The sequence below is a fragment of the Canis lupus genome, chromosome 22 (genome assembly GCF_011100685.1).
Source record: "Canis lupus familiaris isolate Mischka breed German Shepherd chromosome 22, alternate assembly UU_Cfam_GSD_1.0, whole genome shotgun sequence".
In the NCBI taxonomy this organism is placed as follows: Eukaryota; Metazoa; Chordata; class Mammalia; order Carnivora; family Canidae; genus Canis; species Canis lupus.
Window position 1 is genome coordinate 50,306,962 of NC_049243.1, and position 20,998 is coordinate 50,327,959.

The 20,998-nt window shown below is 35.0% G+C and overlaps 1 protein-coding gene across 5 annotated transcripts in view; it reads left to right on the forward strand.

Moving 5' to 3' along the window:
- The window catches only part of PCCA (propionyl-CoA carboxylase subunit alpha), a 462,758-nt gene that overhangs the window by 179,211 nt on the left and 262,549 nt on the right, over positions 1 to 20,998 (forward strand). For all 5 annotated transcript variants that reach the window (XM_038569960.1, XM_038569959.1, XM_038569962.1 and 2 more), the window contains one exon: positions 2,611 to 2,647. In XM_038569960.1, coding sequence (XP_038425888.1) covers positions 2,611 to 2,647 — 37 coding nt within the window. The remainder of the gene's footprint in view (positions 1 to 2,610; positions 2,648 to 20,998) is intronic.

Consider the following 20,998-nt stretch of genomic DNA (forward strand, 5'->3'; position numbering starts at 1 on the left):
GGCAGACTTTGGCAGATCGAACGTGGTCTCTCATTGTTTTAGCTTAAATGCCTATAATTATGACTCAAGTTGAACATATTTCATATATTCTTTTGGATTTCATTTTACGGAAACTTCTCATTTAATTTTTTGGCCATTTTTCCTGACAATTGTTGGTCTTTTTTCTTGTTGATTCAGGGGTTTTAATTAAAAAATGTTTTTCTGTCTGTAGTCTTAAAGGAAAGTTATAATGTGTGATATGTCATTGCCATTGAATTTGGAGCTATATGGGGCTTTTTAATCTCTTTATATTGCCTGATGATACCTAAATAAATGTACTAAAAGAACATATTAGAGATGAGTATATTTAATAGTTTCTTGTTGGAACTGGTAATAGTTTTTAAATGTCCAATATATAATATATCCTGAATAAAATATCTTGGGATAAATGAATAACAAATGAAAACCTAATTTTTAAGGCGGTTTGATTTTACTTGGAAGTTCATTGAGTAAAATTTGCTTTTCATAGTAGGAAATATTCTTAAGAGTGACAGCTGAAAACACAGGTTGCCCAGTTAAATCTGAATCTTAGATAAACAATGATTTTTTAAAAAAAGTATGTCCCAAATATTGCATCATAGTAAGGAAACATATCTGTTAGTTAAAAGAAAAGATTGTTTTGTGGCAGTATATTGAAGTTATGAATTATGACAGTCAAAAAATTTTTAGAAGTTTTGGTTTGTGTAAACAGATATATGTATGTACACACATATATCCGTAATGTGTATATAATAAATATAACTAATGAATTCTGTGAATTATCTTTTAACATTTGCCTGTTTGTCAGTTCTCTCAAGCTAACGGACTTTTGTGACAGTAGTTTATTTTCTCTCCAAATATATTTTGCAAATATGCTGTTACACATTTGAAATAAAAGACATGTTAAAACTTTTCCTTTTAGGCTTCTTATAATCCAGTCTCCATCAGCCAGCGCTCTTCCTGTATTTTGTTCGCGAGGCACTAATTGTCCGCATTTGGCAGGTTTAACACTTCCTGACAGAGAGGCTATTAAGGGGAAGTATTCTCCAATAACTGTCACTGGCTTGAACAAAGAACCTTCAAACTCAATGTGTGGAAACCACTAACATTCTTAAATGACCCTTTTCATGGATTTTTGTCCCTTTAAGCTAAAATTTGGAGAATGTAGGGCCAGCAAAAACAGCAAGGTGTCATAAAGCAGTAATCCTTGATTTTTGGGAGAGTAGAGTGGGAGGTATAGATTTATCTCTGACTTGAGAACAATTGTTATTTGGAAAATCTCATTAGCAGATGTGACTGCTTGGAGTAGGAAAAAAAAAAGACTTAAAACTGATGTCGCTTTCAGGACCGCTTTGAACTTAACAAGCACCTATTTGTGGAGCAGACTGGCTAATGAAAGGAAATTAAATTTTTCTGACAACTTCCCCTGCCAACCTCCTTATTCAGGGGATGTTATTAGGTACTGAAGACTTTTAAGGAAGATTTTTTTTTTATTAGACATAAATGAACCAGTTATAAACATCCCCTGCCCCTCCTTTTGGGGGAGGATTCTGACATGGTGTTACACTACATTTTTAAATTGCTGGCTTAAAGGCTTACAAAATACCAGCCTTCACTTTAGTATTTTAAAGTTATTTTTTTTGAAAATTCATGCATTCTCACTAGCTAATGGTTTCAAAATATTGTCATTCCTTGTGATCAGTTTATATCCCTGAGTTGTAAAGAAAAGCCACATTTTAGCTTTCTCCATATTGTTCATGGGGAAGTGTATCAGGAGTGTCCTGTGCTAGGTAAGAGTTAGTGATCAATGAAATGGTTTAGATCTGAGGAAACTTTTTCTTCTTTCGGTTGCATTGGTTGATATTTAGCAATAATTAATCCTTACATCATCAACTCTTACCTTGTACTGTTTTGGAAAGCATTTGCTTTCCTTGGCTTTATCAGAGTTTCCTCCCACAAGTTGGCTCATGGAATTTAAGGTTTTAAATTACATAACAAGATGTGCCTAGTAAAGATAAAATATGTACCTGAGAGAAAAGGACAAGAAGGAAAGGAAAAAGTAATGGAGACTACTAAAGGAATTTTTTGGGGGGACAGTTGGCAGTTTCTGTAGATACTGGAACTTTACCTTTTATTTCTGGAAAATCTTGAGCCTCTCCCAAACAATAGAGAATCAACTCCCCCTGCTGACAGAATCCAGGAAAACATGACATATAAATATCAGAGGGACAGAAACAAGCTGGCTGTAGACAAGCTTTAATGATCTGATTTATGATTCAGTATTGATTGTAAACATCTAAATTCTGCTGTTAAATTCCAGCAACTGCACCAAGTCATTTGGCAATTCTAGTAGTGCTTCCTGCCAGCTCATTTCGAACTGCTTTGAGTTTCTTAATATAATAATGATGAGGTAGAATTTACATTCCACTTATGGTATTAATTTTACATTTCTCTGAATGAAAAGAGTTAGAAGGTTGTAAAATTGAACATTAAATGAATCATTGGAGACAGTAGTGCAATATATGACTGCCCTAAAGACATTGTGCAATGGCTGATGGGATTAATGTTGGGTCTCATTTCCTGCTTTTACAGGATGCAGATGAAGCTGTCAGAATTGCAAGGGAAATTGGTAAGTTCTTAAATTAACTTTGGTAGAGTTTCTAGGTCTTTCAGCAGCAGCAGATATGGTTGAGTAAACATGTAATAAGTAACCCCATAGAGCAAATAATATTTTAATACTTTTTGGATTTTGATTACTTGTCCCTTTGGAAAAATTTATCAGGTGAATTACGTGTTCTATTATGAAAGTGAACTTTAAAGAGTAATTTGACTTTAATTATAGCCCTTTTGTAAGTTGAAAATCACTTGCTAGTTAAAAGAAGAAATTGTCTTAACACTTGAGCTTCAATGTGATATAAATTTTATGTACTAGTTAAATACAACTTCTTAAAGTTTAAAGAAATGAAAGGTTAAAATGAAGATTTCCTATTTGTCAAGGCTCTTGGAGTTTTTACCTTTTCTTAAGATGTTAAATATCTACTTTTAAAAATCTTGCTAGGAAAAAGAATACGAGAAATCAGAATGGAATATTCTAAAAACTGTCCCTATTGCTCATGACATTGATTCTATTTTCAGTATCTACTAACTTAAAAAAATGTATGAGGGCATATTGTTATCAGGGATTAGTAATGCTACTCAGTAACTATAATTGTATTAATCTGATTACTATTTATATACATTTGACAGAACATTGTAGGTATGTGAGAGAATCAGTGCCTGGCAATCAGGAAATCTCAGCATCTTAGCTTTCCTACATGGGTAGGACTAAACTTTTCAGCATCCTACTTTAACATTCTCTAGTCTTGTTTTCTCATTAAGATCGATTATTTAGAATGATTTTATTCACTGGGAGAGCATTTGATTTGGCAAAATTTACATAGTTGTGATATATATCTTATTTCTGAAAGTAATTGAGTTAGTAAATACATTCTTCACAGTCAGTTCTGGCTAGCTTAACAGGTCTGCAGTGACCTGGAAAGTTGCTTGGTTTCTGGGTCCCTGTGTCTAGTTGGGTCTGGCTAAATTATTTTGGTTTGGCTCATGGTTAAGTGTGTTTTGTTCTTTGTTTTGCAAACATTGCTGCTGCCGATGGAGATTTGGACTTAAGACCAGGTCTTAGAAAATTTTACTTTATCTTATAACTATGTCTCTTCCTTAATCATTTCTTCAGACATATCAACATTTTCAAAAAGCATTTTACTACTTCACAGGAAGATTTGCTAGATTGCTGAATAAGCTGGACTACATGGAAATGATTTGTGGTTTATTCTTTGAGAAAATCAAAAGCTGCCTTTGAGGTTTGAAATCGGTTGCATTCCTCGCAGCCTAAGAGGCATGTTGGGTACCTGCTGGCTTTTGGGGAGACTTTTTTTTTTTAAAGTAATTTCATTTTATTCTATTATATACTCTTAGATTTAAAAAGTCATCTTTTTGGTTCTAGTTTAGACAGTATTGTTATCCATAATAAGATAGATTAATACTATTAGCACAACAGTATCTACATAGAAAGGACAGACTATTTGGAGGAGCTTCGTGCAGTGGCAGTATTGTAGCCAATAGGTTTATCTGAGGCGCGATCATTGCTAATTGAAAGACTGTTTGGAGGAATTTAGAGAAATGAAAGAGATTAGAAGAAAATCTTGAATTACATTGGCATGCCATATTTTGAATTATGACTCTTCCACTCTTGAGCATTTCTTTTGTATAAATGGCAGGCTGCAGATTGCTTGCTTTCATGTCTTTTACCTTTTTTTTTTTTTTAAATAATCTGTGACCTTTAAAATAATTAGTTAATCATAATGGGACTCTGAATAGTTCTCATCATTTGGCTTTCCTCCCTTAATATTTTAATGCTGTGCTTTACTTCCCTTTGAGCTTACTCCCGAGGTTACCTAATTTGATCTCAGGCTCTTTTCTTTATATTGAGGCATAACCTTTATGACTCCTTCCTCTTTCCTATCTTCTAATTCTTCTCCAATTACGCCTTCTCATTTGTGAAATAAATGATCGTAATCATGGCTGTTAAGTGTAGGAGTGCTGGAGTTTTGCTTATACTGAAAGAAAGGGAAGCCGTAAAACTTGACGTGAAATAAAACATAATAGAGAACTAGGGTCATCAGCTTTATAAAGCATTTGGAATTTCCCTGAAAACCTTTCTGAATCACCTCAGAAGCCTCCCATAAAACCTCTTCCCTCAAGTGCCAGCTTCTAAAATAAATGAAATTACATATTATTAGTCTCTTGGTATTCTGTTTTGTTTGGTGATTCATCAGTTTTGTTTTCTACTAATTTTATTGAGATCTATCACATTTTAACTACATTATGATTTTGATGGGCTTTTGTGAATTCATCCAAGAGTTGAATTAAACATTGATTTCATAGGAAAATGTGCTCCTAGTTCTAGACAACTGAATTATAATCAAACTTTTGAACTTGTCCATTTATAGGTAGCAAATTGTCCATGTCATAAATATCTATTCACAGATTTCTCTGTCTACTTCTTTCTGTGTTACATGGAGAAAATTAAATTGACCATCTTTTCTGTGGTTTCCTTCTCTCTTGTGTCTTCTCTCATGGAAACGGGAATCTTTGAGGACAAAGGAGGAAGCTAGCTGCCTTAAGCACTGATGAATTAGGTGTCTTTTACATAATAGTAGCTTTTGTTTATGGAGTATATTTTCCATGAATCAGGCACTTTGTGAATGTTATTTTTAATGCAAATTTTTGGGTTAATTATTTTTTACATTTAAGAAACCAAGGATTAGAGATGGTAAGTACTTTGCTCAAGGTCTTAGACCTACTGAGTGGTGGGCCTGCTTTAAATTTAGGTTCATTTAGCTCCAAAGACTATCGAGTTTTCATTATACTTTTGCTAAACTAATGAGATTACGTGATGAGAGCTCAAATTTGAGTTACTACTTTGTGTAAGGTACTGTAAGGCACTTACACATGTGATATGTGGAATTGAAGAAACCTTCTCTTATCAGTGACAGGGTGAGAGACTGTTAAGGCTTAATATGTTACTTCTGTGTGCTTGTTTTTTGGTCTTCCTCATCTCTCTCATTCTCACTCCTGATTTTTTTTTTCCTTTGACCTAAGTTTAGAGATACAGGGCTATTGATCCCCAGTTTATCTTTAACCCCAGAGATTGACAATGGTAATCAGTGAGCTTGATTTGCATTAAAGTTTGATCTTTTTATTTAATCAAAGGCCCGAATTGATTCGTAAAAAAAAAAAACCAACCCCCCACCCCAAAACCCATAGATATATTGTAAATATAAAACTTGTCCTTTAACGACTTCTGGATAATTCTGATTCTTTTCTTTTACCTGTTTTTCTTATAGCCACAAATCATGCCCGATTTAAATAATATATTATTTTTGATCCTCAGATTCACCATACTCTAAGCCTGCTTCACCCAAAGTTTCTACATCTTGGTAAATGTCACTCCATTTACTCAGTGGCTAAAGCTAAAACCCAAGATCTATCCTGGTGTCGTTGCCCTGTCGTCCCATTGTCAATATATCAATAGATACTGTCAATCCTTCATTCAGAATACTTCCCATATTCACTACTCACTATCTTTTTACTACCAGTACTCTCTTGCAAACTACCATTGTCCTTGGAGGGACTGTGACAATAGTTTCTCTACTTCTTTTCTTAAATACTTCAAAGTCATTCTTCACATAACTGTCAGTGTGATATTTTAAAACTCTAAGTAATAAGGACACACCCCCATCTCATCCCACACCGTATCTGCTTTAAGCCCTCTAATGGCTTTTCCTTGCATTTAGATAAAATCAAAATTCCTTACCCTGACTACAAACCCCAAATGATTTGGCATCTGCCTTTCTCTTCAATCTCATTTTATACTACTCCCTTCATCGCCTGCTGTGCTTTAGTTACACTGGCTTTCTTGAATACACCAGACTTCAGAGCCTTAGAATTAGGCTTTTTTGGGGGTGGGGTGGGGTGGGAGTCTGGAGTACTCTAGCTGATGTTTTCACATAGATGGCCCCCCCCCCCTTTTTTTTTAAGATTTTATTTGTTTATTCAGGAGAAACAGAGAGAGAGGCAGAGACACAGGCAGAGGGAGCAGGAGGCTCCTCGCAGGGAGCCCGATGCGGGACTTGATCCCCGGACCGAGGATCACGTCCTGAGCCAAAGGCAGATGCCCAACCACTGAGCCACCCAGGTGTCCCTAGATGGCTCCTTATAGCCATTCATATCTTGGCTGACATGTCATTTCTTCAACAGAAGATACTCTGATATTGCCACTCAATCATTCCTCTTATAACCGTATTCTCCGTCTCTGCAATGATATTTTTCTTGTTCATTACTTTTTCCCTCAATATAGTATTTTGAAATTTTTCTATCATACAACATTTTGAAATCATACATTTTCAATCATACAGCATTTCAAAGTACAGTTGCAGATATGTATCCCACTAAATACTTTAACATAGAAGTCATTAACTGAATTCGATATCTATATACAGTTTTGTGTTTTTTTTTGACTTTTTATTTTTTATTATTTTTTAAAAAGTTTTGTTTTTTAAAAAAAGATTTTATTTATTTATTCATGAGAGACACACAGAGAGAGGCAGAGACATAGGCAGAGGGAGAAGCAGGCTCCCCACAGGCAGCCTGATGTGGGACTTGATCCTAGGACCCTCGGATCATGACCTGGGCCAAAGGCAGAAGCTCAACCACTGAGCCACCAGGTGCCCCCAGTTTTGTTATTCTGAGACAAAATTTATATACAGTAACATGAACTAATCTTAATTATACATTTGCTGATTTCGATGTATGCATACATCTGTGTGTCCTAAAATCTCACCGAGGTATTGGACATGACTGTCACCCCAGAGAGTTCCCTCATGTTCTTTCCACATCAGTTCTCACCATCCTCCTCAGGTCCAGAGGCAACTAGTTCTAAGTTTTTATACTAAAGGTTTGATTTTTAAAAATTGAGATAAAATTTAAATACTATAAAAGTCAATCTTTCCAAGTGTGCAGTAAGTTGGTTTTTGTATATTCACAGTGTTGTGCGACCACCACCATTGTCTGATTCCAGTACATTTTTATTACCCCCAACAGAATCTACTCCTTAGTACTCATCTGCTTATGCCCCTCCAGCCCTGGTCAACCACTAATTTACTTTCTGATTCTATGGATTTGCTTATTCTGATTGATTTGTAAAAATGGCACCTTTTGTGTCTGGCTTCTTTCACTTAGAGTTGTTTTCAAAGTTCATCCATGGTTTACTGTGTATTGGGGCTTCATTCCTTTTTATGACTGAGTAATGACTGAGTAATATTCTATTCTATGTGTATACCACTTTATGTTTGTCCATTCACCTGTGGATAAACAGTTGGGTCATTTCCTCCTTGACTATGGTGAACATGCATCTACATGTATTTGGATAACCAGCTTTAATTCTTCAGGGTGTATACCTGTTTGTGGAATTGCTGGGTTACATGGTAATTCTGTGTTTAACTTTTTTTTTTTTTAATTTTTATTTATGATAGTCACAGAGAGAGAGAGAGAGAGAGAGGCAGAGACATAGGCAGAGGGAGAAGCAGGCTCCATGCACCGGGAGCCCGACGTGGGATTCGATCCCGGGTCTCCAGGATCACGCCCTGGGCCAAAGGCAGGCGCTAAACCGCTGCGCCACCCAGGGATCCCCTGTGTTTAACTTTTTAAGGAACTGCCAAACTCTTTCCTCAGTGGCTGGACCATTTTTACATTCCTACCAGCAATGTTCCAGTTTCTTGACATCTTTGCCAACATTTGTTATGTTCAGTTTTTTTTTTTTTTTTAAATAATGGCCATCACAGTGTGTGTGAAGTGATATCTCACTAGGCCAGACATTGACAGAATGGATAAAAAATACAACCCAACTATATGTTGTTGACAAGACACTTACTTAGATCCAGAGACAGAAATAGATCAAAAGTGGAAGGATGGAAAAAGATATCCCATGCAAATAGTAACCAAAATATCTATACAGTCCCTGCATTATACAGATTCTGTTTATCTTTGCAAATGATTGTTTTATGTTCATTTAGTTACTGTTTTATAGATAGTGACCAAGTAGGTTACTTTCCTTTTGTATTTCTAGTACTTAACACAATGCTTATCCCATAGTATGTATTCAGGAAGTGGTTATTCAGTGAACAAATCTAAATAAAAATGTTGTATCAGTATACAAATGAATTAAATAATCATGTATGTAGAAATTATTTTCTACAATATTTATAGACCATAATTTGACAGTAATTTCTTATTTCTTTTCCTTTAATCTTTAATTTTGTAATGGATATACCTGGGAAGAACAGGAATATTAAGTAATCCATTATAAACTCTCTGTAAATAGGTAATTAAAAAATAATCTGATTTTTCAAGTAAATTTAGTTTGTGCTTATTAACGACTACTACCCAGCAATTCTTGTAGGTTGTTCTTGGATTCATTAGACTGGGCTAATGGAAGTTTTTAGGAATCTAAGATTCAGATGTATAAGATTATGTGACTGAACCTTATTGCCTTGTCCTTGTCTCTGGTGACGTCTTACATTCTTTGCAAGATAGATTCTATGTCTTTTTCTTTCTTCCTTCCCTCTCTTCCTCCCTTCCCCCCTCCCTCTATACCCAATGTGGGGCTCTAAATTATAACCCTGAGATCAAGAGTCCTATGTTCTACTGACTGAGCCAGACAGGTGCCCCCTTCCATTTGTTTCTTTTTGATAGTAGTCTTTATAAGCCTTGGCCTCTGTCTCTCATGAGTATGTAAGGGCTTTGGTCATCCTTTCTTCTATGCCTTGGCTGTTTTCCTTTGTCTATTCTTCCCATCTTCCTTTTGACTTGGCATTACATAAAAAACATTACTCATATTTGTTTGTGTGTTTTTTTAAATAAATAAAGACAAATTGCTTGTACTTAAGAGGGATAAAAATACTTGGCTAAGCCACCAAATCTTTTATTTCTTCTCTTTCATCCCACTTAGAAAATTTTTCACATGTAGTATACAACTGTGTGGTTGAAGATATATTAAAAAATATTATAATTTAGACCATCACAATCTCACATCCTGTTAATTTATTTTCCAGTTTGATCCTCGATATGTTTAATATGCTAAGGAGATTTAATAAATGCCTAAGGAGAAGTTATGTTGAAGATAATAATTTTAAAGTATTCTTTGTGAAATCCGATAAAAAGTGAGGTATTTTACTTCATTGTTTTCCCATTGTTGAAGTAATGTGGTGATTGAGGTCAGGATGATAATCCCTGGGAGATGGGAACTAGAGATCTTCATCCCCTCTCTCCCCGACCCCCAACCCAGCCCCACAATTGTCACTTAGGGTATTTACTTACATTTTCTTTTATTATTCCAGTATACACCTTTTGAATTTAAGCATGATTTTACAAGTTCTCTCTCTGTATTTTTACCATATTCATTCCCACTGCCTTTTTTTTCTCAGCCCTTAATCATATATTTTTTTGTTTTATTGTTATTCTTTCTTGAATTCCTTTTCTTTTCATTTTTTTTCTATTACTCTATTGCAAAAGACTCTGCATAATGTTCTGACAATAATATGAAAACAAGGAACCTTTGGTTTTTGTTAGGAAACTTCCTGTCTGTGAACCCCTTTTGCTTTAATCTATCAATACTTTGAAATGTGCTTGATTTCTGTTCCCGGAAATAGAGTTAGGATCTAATTTTTTTGTTTGCCTGAGTAGAGGGAGAGAGATAGACAAGATTAGTTTTTCTAAAGAGAATGATTGCCTTTCTGTCAACTAAATAAATAAAATCTTAACAACCAAAAAAAAAGAATAATTGCTTTTCTTTCCAAATCAAAACAAGTAATGTTGTTATTGGTTTACTTTAGCTTGTAATATATCTTGATTATAGCTGTATATGTACAATATTGGTTCATTCTTACTTAAACTAAAATTGTTGTTTGTTTATGTGTGTGGATGGTCAACTTAGGAAAGGCAAAATATCCTGTGTCCACTTCACACTTTGTTTTTCCATGGGAAAAATACAGTGATAATAAGGATCACCTGAGATATATACAGGTGATATATACACCTATATATATCTCTAGTAGTAGCAGAGATATGAATAATTCATAGTTGGACTGCAGTATATAACATGTTTATATTCTAGTTACTGGATGAGTATAGATCCCACATAGTACTGACGCATATGAATATCATTTTGGTCTGAAATGCGTGAACCCATACAGTATAGCAAAACTAAGTTGATAATGTTGAAATTAACTATAGCTAATTTGTAATTAAAAGAAAAATAAGATTAGGAGAAAATTATGAACAAACATACACAAAGTGGGTAATGCATTTGTTAATGGTATTCATTTCCTCAAATTTCTTGAATTTAAACTACCTCTTTGTATATATGATAGGAATTTTTCCATGTAGCCAAGTGTTGTATGGCAGCCATGTTTCCCAGTATATTCTGAATTGTGTTTCCTTGGAAAATTCTAGTAATATGCTAATATTTGAGTTCATGTAGCTGTCATTAATTCATAAGAGCACTAGTATTCCACATTTGTATTGCTCTTTCTTGTGATCGTAAGCAAAGAAGGGTTTTTCTTCATCCTATGTGTTTACTTCCCATCGGTCACATTGTGGGATAGGAAGGAGTTCTGCTGTCTTGCTAACCTCATGCAGAGAATAAAGCTGATGGAAGTTCTACCATTTACAATGTCATGGATCACAGAGGCAGGAATTAGAGAGGGCTCAATTGGGCTTTTCCCATGATTCAGTTGTATTTCATTATGTGGTTTCACTATTTATGCATGATAGTCATCATTTCCCAAATCTTGAATTCATCAACTTCTCTCCATTTCTCTACTGATCTCTTTCTGTTTAAGCTAATGTCATCTCTTCTCTCTCTCTCTCTCTCTCTCTCTTTCATCTCTTGTCTTAATCACTCTAATAGCCTTTCAAATGTATTCCTCTGTCAGGTGGGATTCTTTTGGAAACAGATTCTGGAATTTTACTGGGGAAATACTCTTGGGACCAACGTGTGTGAGGGAGTGAAAGAAACTAGACTGAAGGAGAAATTGAATTGAGTTGAGATGCAGACTCAACAAAGGCCTTAGCCTGCAAAGAGCTCTGGTCTTTTATAGTTGTTTCAAATTAGGGCCATGGGATTGAGCCTTATACACCCATATCAGCTTACCACTGGATGTGGGCTGCCCCTAAGAAGGGGCAAGATCATAGGCAGAAAACTGAGGACCAAGACTTCAGTAGCTGGGGGAATGGCTTAAAGTGGTGATCTGGATAGAAATCACTATTTCACAATTTTGATATATATTTTTCATGATTGTTCATTTCTGAGTACTTTCAGATTTTAAAAAAGATTTTAGTTTTTTTTTTAAGATTTTAGTTTTTAAATTTTATTTATTATTTAAATAGATTTTATTTTAAAATAATCTCTATACCCCAAATGGGGCTTAAACCCACAACCCTGAGATCAAGAGTCTCATGTTCTACCATCTGAGCCAGCCAGGTGCCCCAGATTTCTATTAGGTTTTTTGACTCATGATTCTTAGGAATGCATTTTAAAATAACTGAACATTTTCTACTTTTTATTCTATTAATTTCTAAATTGCTTTCTGGTAAGTGAATATGATCTTTTTAAATTTAGAATCTTTCTGAGTTGTTGAGAATTATTTTACAGCCAAGGAGTAAGTCACTTTACATATTACATGTGTACCTGAAAAGAATGTATATTCTCAAATTATTGTGTGATATATTTTATAGATAACCAGCAGGTCAAAGCTACCTATTAGGATGTTGAAATCTTGTAATGACTTTTTGGCTATTTATTTGGTCAATTTTTGAAAGAGTGAATTTCCCAGTTCTTCCTTGCTTGTTAGGTTTTGCCTCTGTATATTCTTAAGATAAGTTAATGGGTAATATAACAGTGTAATGTGTCATCTTGGCTAACTTTGCTTTTAATCAATGTGTAGCAAATTTTGGCTTTTTAATCTGATTTTTTGTGATGATAATATGTCTACACCAGCTCATTTTTCTTTTTTCCTTGTATGTTCTTACAACTTTTAAGTCAACCAGTGAACCATTGTTTTAGGTGAATCTCTTTAAGTATATTGCCTGGTGTTTCGTTTCTATTCAGAGTATTTGTCTTTTGACCAGAGTGTAGTCCATGTATACTCATTGTATTTACTGCCGTATTTTGATTTATTTATATTGTCTGCTTTTTAAAATTTATTATTATTATTTTTTTATTATCTGCTTTTTATTTTTGTTCCTTTTCTGGATTCTGTTTTCTCTTTTTTCTTGACTTCTTGATGTGACTTTAAAAATTTCTCTTGTTCTGTTTTATTTCATTTCCCCTCCACCCCTCTCCACCATGATGGAAATTTTACACTCATGTTCTAGTCTTTCAGTGTTTACTATAGAAATTTCAACTTTGGACACCTGGGTGGCTAAGTGATTGTCTGCCTTTGCTCAGGTTGTGATCCTGGGGTTCCGAGATCAAATTCTGCATCTGGCTCCTCGTAGGGAGCCCGCTTCTTCCTTTGCCTATGTCTCTGCCACTCTTTCTGTGTCTCTCATGAATAAATAAATAAAATCTTAAAAAACATTTAAATTTCAGAGATATTCCTTCAGGTGTCCTTTCAGAATATAGTCCTTCAGGCTATATTCTCCTATATTAAACTTTTTAAAACATTCACTTATTTTAAATTTCAGTCTAAAGTTTATCCTACTACCAAAGAAGTACTTTAATACTGTTTACCATTTATATGCTTTTTAATATTTTATTTCCTTATTTTTTTGCTTCACTAATAAAACTTTATTATAGGGTGTAATCATCCATTGTTGATTTAGCTTTACCCAAATGCTTATTTTCTTTGTTCATTGTTCCTTTCATCTTTGATTCTTTCTGTTTTTCCTGGAAGTTACTCTTTAGAAGTTAGTGTGGTTAGTTAATTCAGTTTTTGTTTGCATGAACTGTCTTTCATTCTTTCTTGAAAGATAGTTTTGCTGTATATGCAAATCTAGATTGATAGTAGTCCTCTATCAGCAAAGTGCTGGAATGTTGGTATTGTGTTACATAGCTATTGAAGACATAGCTCTAATTTTTGTTTCTTTGTAGGCAGTCTGATCTTTTTTGTCTGCTTCATAAAATCATTTTTATTGATGTACACTTTATGAAGAATAAAATCTAGCTATTTGAAATGTCTAGTTTAGTGAATTTTAATAAATGTAACAATTAAGATATAGAACATTTCTATCCTTTTTGAAATGTCCCTTCCCCCATCTTACATTTCCACTAGCAGCGTTTGAGAGTTCCAGTTATTCCAGCAAAACACTTAACATTGCTTGTCTTTTTAGTTTTAGTTATTCTAATGGATGTGTAGTTTTATTTCTTTGTTATTTAAAATTCTGTTTCCCTAATACCAAAATACTGTTGAGTATATTTTCACATGCTTAATGCTTTCACATTCATTAATCTTCTTTTGTAAACTGTCTTCAAATTTTCAGCCCCCCTTAAATGATTAATAATAGTTTTTTAGCACAGTTTTAGATTTACTGAATAATGGAACAGTTCATTAAGTAGATAGTGTTCCATGTACATTCCCAACCAAAGCCTTCTGCAGTTTTCTAAATGTTAAAACTTTGTGTTAGTGTAGTGCACTTGTTACAATTAATAAACCAACAATGATACATTAACTGTAGTCCAGAATTTACATTATTTCCCTGTTGGTATTGTATAGTTCTAGGTGTTTTGACAAATGCATAATGACATGTATCTACCATTATAGTTTCATTCACAATAGTTTGCCTTGTGCTTTACCTTTCAACCCTCTTTTCCCTTCCTCCACATACTGCTTATTATAATTCTATGCTCTTGCCTTTCCGGAATGTTACATACTTAGAATCATACAGTATGTAGCCTTTTCAGACGGGCTTTTTTCACTTAGCTACATGCATTTAAAAGTTCCTTCATGGGCGCGCCTGGTTGGCTCAGTCAGTTAAGCATCTGCCTTTGGCTCAGGTCTTGATCTCAGGTTCCTGGGATCAAGCTTTGTATCAGGCTCCCTGCTCAATGGAAAGTCTGCTTCTCCCTCTCCCTCTTTGATATGTCTTTTTGTGGCTTGATTTCTCATTTTTTAAAATTGTTGAGGGGTGCCTGGGTGCCTCTGATGGTTAAGTATGTCTTCAGGTGAGGTCATAATCTCTGGGTCCTGGGATTGAGCCCCACATCAGGCTCCTGGCTCAGCAGAGAGCGTGCCTCTGCCTCTTCCCTCACTTGTGCACTTAACTCTCTCTATCTCTCTGTCTCGAATACATAAAATCTTTAAAAAATAATTGTTGAATAATATTCCTTTGTATGGATATACAACAGATTGTTTATCCATTTGCCTTTTGAAAGATATACCTTGGTTGTTTCTGGTTCTTGGCAATCATAGCAAAGTTGATATAAGCATTTTTATGTGTAGGTTTTGTGTGGACATAAATTTTCAACTCAGTTGGGTAAATACCTAGGAGTATGGCTGCTGAGGCCTAGGGTAAGGTTATTTTGCATTCCCACCAGCAGTGAATAAGCATTTTTGTTGCTCTCCTATTGCTCTGCATCCTTAATAGCTTTTGGTATTGTGAATGTTTTGGATATTAGCCTTTCCGAGAAGCATATAGTAGTATCTTGTTTTAATTTGCATTTCCCTGAAGACAAAGATGTGGAGCACCTTTTTTTTTTTTTTTTAAAGATTTTATTTATTCATTCATGAGAGACACACACAGAGAGAAAAAGAGAAAGAGACACATGTAGAGGGAGAAGCAGGCTTCCTGCAAGGAGCCCAATATGGGGCTCGATCCTGCATCCCAGGATCACGCCCTGAGCCAAAGGCAGACACTCAAACCGCTGCCGAGCTACCCAGGTGTCCTGAGCATCTTTACATTTGCTTATTTGCCATCCTGTATCTTCTTTATAGAGGAGTCTCTTTAAATCTTTTACTGATTTTTTAAATTGGGTTTTCTTATTATTGAGTTTTAAGAGCTCTCTTTTATATACAAGTTCTTTATCAGATATATGTTTTGCAAATGTTTTCTTTTAGTCTTGACTCCTGCTTACATTCTCTTATTTTTTTGTTTTTGTTTTTACAGAGAAGTGTTTCATTTTAATAAAACTCAGTTATCAATGTTTTTCTTTTATGAATTGTACTTTTGGTATCATATCTAAAAACTATTAAACCTAAGGTCATCTAAATTTTCTCCTATTTATTTTCTAGAACTTTGTTTTTATATTCGGGTCTCAGATCCACTGAATTAACTTTTAAGGATTGTGTCTAGATCACTTTTTGTGTCTGAAATTCCACTTCTAGCACCATTTGTTGAAGAGATTATCCTTTATTGAATTGCTTTTGTTTCTTTGTCAGAGATCAGTTGACTATATTTGTGTGTGTCTGTTTTTGGTTTCTCTATTCCATTGATTAAGTTGTATGCTCTTTTATCAATCCTATGTTGACTGTAGCTTTTCTAATACATTTTGAAGTTGAGTAGTACCAATCTTTTGAAATTGCTATTCTCCTCTAACATTAGCTATTTGGGTGTATTGCTTTTCTGTATAAATGTTAAGATCAGTTTGTTGATATCCACAAAATAATTTGCTGGGATTTTGTTTGGGATTGCATTGCATCTATAGATCAGGTTGAGGAGAATTGGTGTCTTACACGTGAATATTTATCCATTTACTTAGATCTTCCTTAATTTCATAGTTTTCCTCATATAGATATCATACATATTTTGTTAGATTTATGCCTAAGCTTTTTTAGGGGGCGTGGCTAATATAAATGGTATTGTGTTTTTAATTTCAAATATGAAGTTTTCATTGCTGGTACATAGGAATACAATTAACTTTTTTACATTGACCCTGTATCCTGCAGCCTTATTAGTTCTAGATTTTTTGGTGGTGGTGGTTCTTGATTCTTTGAGGTTTTCATTATAGAAACCATATTACCTGCTAATGAAGAATTTTATTTATTATGTGTTTACCTTTTTTTTTTAACCTTTTTCTTGTCTTATTGCATAAAATTGAACTTGTAAAGGATGTTGAAAAGGAGTGGTGAGAAGGGATATGCTTACTTTGTTCCTTATTTTGGGGGAAAGTTTCTATGATCTCACCATTAAGTATAAGGGTAGGTGTAGGTGTAGATGTTCTTTAGGAAGGACTTTCCTTCTATTAAGGACTTTCCTTCTATTCATAGTTTGCTGAACTCAATGGGGGTGAATTTTGTCATGCTTTTTCTCCATCTGCTAATAGGGTCATGTCAGATTTTTTTTCCTTAGCCTGTTGATGTGAAGGATTACAGTAATTGGTTTTTGAGTGTTGAACTAACGTTGCATAATGGGAATAAATCCCACTTGGTCATGGTATAATTCTTTTTATACATTGGGATTTTTTCCTTTCAGTTATTTTTATATCTAGGAATTCAAATTTTAATTTTTTTTTTTATATTTCCATTTCTCTCACCATGATAATTTTTTCGTTTTAGAAAGATTTTTAAAACGATTTATTTAGGGACGCCTGGGTGGCTCAGCGGTTGCGCATCTGCCTTTGGCTCAGGGCGCGATCCCGGAGTCTCTGGATCAAGTCCCACATCGGGCTTTGTGCATGGAGCCTGCTTCTCCTTCTGCCTGTGTCTCTGCCTCTCTCTCTCTCTCTGTGTTTCTCATGAATAAATGAATAAAATCTTTAAGAAAAAAGATTTATTTATTTTAGGGGATCCCTGGGTGGCTCAGCAGTTTAGTGCCTGCCTTTGTCCCAGGGTGTGATCCTGGAGTCCTGGGATCGAGTCCCACATCAGGCTCCCTACATGGAGTCTGCTTTTCCTTCTGCCTGTGTCTCTGCCTCTCTCTCTGTCTCTCATAAATAAGTAAAAATCTTTATAAAAAATAAAGATTTACTTATTTTGTTTCTTTGTTTATTTATTATTTATTATTTTTTAAGATTTACTTATTTTAGAGAGAGACAGAGAGTAAGTGATGGGAATGGGCAGAGGGCAAGGGAGAGGGAGAGAGAGAAAATCCTGAAGCAGACACCCCACTGATTGTGGATCTCACCACAGGGCTCTATCTAGCCCAGGACTCTGTGATCATGACCTGAGCTGAAATCAACGTCAGCCACTTAACTGACTGAGGCTCCCAGTTGCCCCAGAAAAAAATTTTTGCTTGAGGTATAGTTGATAAAGTTTTCTTGAAATCCTTTTCCGTATTTACAGTGTTTATAATAGCTGTAATTTATAATAGCTGTTTTAAGGTTCTTCATTTCTGGGTTTGTTTCTGTTGACTCTTCCTCCTGAAGTGCATTACATTTTACCTCTTTTCACATGTCTGTTTCTCTCTCTCTTTTTAAAATAATCACTATGCCCGATGTGGGGCTCAAACTCATGACCCAGAGATTAAGAATCACATAGTCTGCAGGCATCCCTTTTCACACATCTCTTAATTTCTTAAAAAGATTTATTTATTTACTTGAGAGAGAGCGAGCAAGTGAGCTTGCATGTGAGTGAGCCCCTCAAGGGATTGGGGGGGGATAGAGGCAGGGGGAGAGGGATAGAGTCTTAAGCAGACTCTTCACAGAGCCCGAGGGAGGGGCTTCCTCTCAGGACTCTGAGATCATGACCTGAGTTGAAACCAAGAGTCTTTGCTTAACTGACTACACCACCCAGGTGCTCCCATATGTCTCTTAATTTTTAATTGGATTATAAACACTGTGAATGTTATATTGTGTATTTGGATTTTGTTATCTTTGTGTAAAAGGTGTTAAAGTTTATTTTGTTTGATAGATCAGTTAATTGCTGTTCATATTAATACGTTTTAGGCTTTTTATTTTTTATTTTTTATTTTCTTGGCTTAAGTCAAGCATAGATTTACCTGGTATTGTGATTCAGTAAGTATATGGCAGGCCATCTTTCTGTACCTTCCATGCTTCCTGTCCCTGAGTTCATTATTTCTATTTCATTAAACATCTATGGTTTCGTTTCTTTCTTTCTTTTTCTTTTTTTTAAACATCTATGATTTCTTGGTACAATATAAGCTCTTACAAAACATAATGTTTTAGGCAGGAGAGAGGTGATCTTACATATATTTGAAGAATTCCAGTGACTGCTGTATAGTTTGAGGGGACCAAATGTAGTGGTAGGGAGTTGTGTTAGGAGGCTACTGCAGGCAGTCTATGAAGAAGTAGGTGATGGTAGTTTGTATAAGTGTTGTGGTCATGGAGATGAAGAATAGTCAAGAAATTGGATTTTTTAATAGACTTTATAGCCGTTGCATACTATCCAACAGTTAGAGTTCTAGACATAAACTCGGGGAACTCTTACATAGGGTCTCAAGCAACACATTCAGAAATATTCATGGGAGCATTGTATGTATAAATCTGAATGTCTATGCATACTAGAATGGATAATGCTTCAGTATATTTATACAGTGAAATATATTAGAGTAGTAAAAATAAATGATTTGCTACTACTGAAATTATAAATTAATACATTTACTTATGGGCACCTGGGTGGCTCAGTGATTGTCTGCCTTTGGCTCCGAGGAGTGTAAAAATTCTATAAAGCAAGAATCATTCATGTTTATTATTATCATTGAGTGGAATATCGTATGAGTATGGGATATTCAGAGTTTACAAGTGTCGATATATAGATCATTTGCTAATTATAAACACAAAATGGCATATTTTTCATGAGGAAATTTAATGAACACCATTTTAAGTAAGCAAATTTCATAAGGAAATGGACAAATGTTTTTTTTTTTCTCCCCCCCCCCCCCCTTTTTTTTTTTTTTTTTGCTTTCTGGTGTCACAAAAGGATTAGGGTATGATATCAGTTATGTAGTATTTAAAATTTTTTTATAATTCTGAATCTTATAACAAGGAAGCAATCAGGTAAATTTAAATTGTGGATTTTTGTTTTTAAAGATTTTATTTATTCATGAGAGACATACAGAGAAAGGCAGAGACATAGGCAGAGGGAGAAGGAGGGTCCCTGCAAGGAGCCTAATGTGAGACTTGATGCCAGACCCTGGGATCACGCCCTGAACCAAAGGCAGATGCTTAACCACTGAGCCACCCAGGTGTCCCCAAATTGTAGAATATTGTATGCAATCGCCACGTTGGATTTTTCAAAATTATTACTTTCAGGAAGGATCCCCCTCTCCCTCACATAAACACAAACTCCAAACCAAAATGGTAACTGAACTATTTTACATTAAAGGAGAAGAAAAGATTCCAACAATTGCAATGCATAATACTTGATTTCTCTGTAATTGTAATGTTAAACTTCTGTCTGGAGATTTCTTTTCTGGCTGTCTTGGAACTCCCTCCCCTACCCAGGTTCTTCTTTCTTTTGAGGTCCCATTATCAGATCCTGTTCTATCCATCTGGAAGATTATCCTGCTCTTTAAAATAGCTTTCATTTCTTTTAATTTGGAACCTTTTAGGAAATAAAAGCCTTGCAATTAATTATAAGTGTTTTCCTACTGTTTTTAAAAGAAGGTAAGGGGTGCCTAGGTGGTTCAGTCCGATGGGCATCTGACTCTTGATTTCGGCTCAGGTCACGATCTCCGGGTCCTGGGATCGAGCCCTGGGTCAGACTCCTCACTAAGCAGGGAGTCTGCTAGAGATTCTGTCTCTCCCTCTGCCCCTCCCCACTTCACTGTTCCTCTCTCTCTTTCTCTAAAATAAATACGTCTTAAAAAAAATAAAAGAAGACTACCACCATCACCACCACCAACAAAAACCATACTCTGACTCTGCAGAGATTTCTGATTTGTACACCAAATTAGGAGTAGAACATTTCTCAAGAAATAATTCACTTTCATTAAAAAAACAAAAACAAAGAACTTTTTGTCTCTGTCATTAATGAAATCTTAATTTAAGACACCATAGATGAAAAACTATATAAAATTATATATTTTATGACAATTGCATCATTAAGGTGTCATTTATTTTATCGGTTTTATGTTCTCAGGTTATGTTATCAGGTTATGTTATCATGTATAGGGACAGGTTTTGCCTGAAGCAGAAAGCTTATATATTATGTCTTGTATGGGACAGCATTATGCTGTCAGTTGGTAAAAAGAAATCGTTCCTTTAGACTTGCCATCCATAACAAAATGAGAAAGTGCTGTATCTCCTAGACTCTTTTTCATGTTCTTATCATCCGTATCCAAATTGCCAGCAATTCTTTCTGACTCTGTCTCTAAAGCCAACTGTCAGCCTGAGTCCTGGTCACAGCTGGCTCTCCCTTGGAACACTGCAGAAGCTTCCTACTCAGTCTCCCTGTGTCCACCTTTGCCCTTCTACAATTCGTACCTTGCAGAGTAGCCAAAGAGATTGTCATAAACCTGACCGTATAAC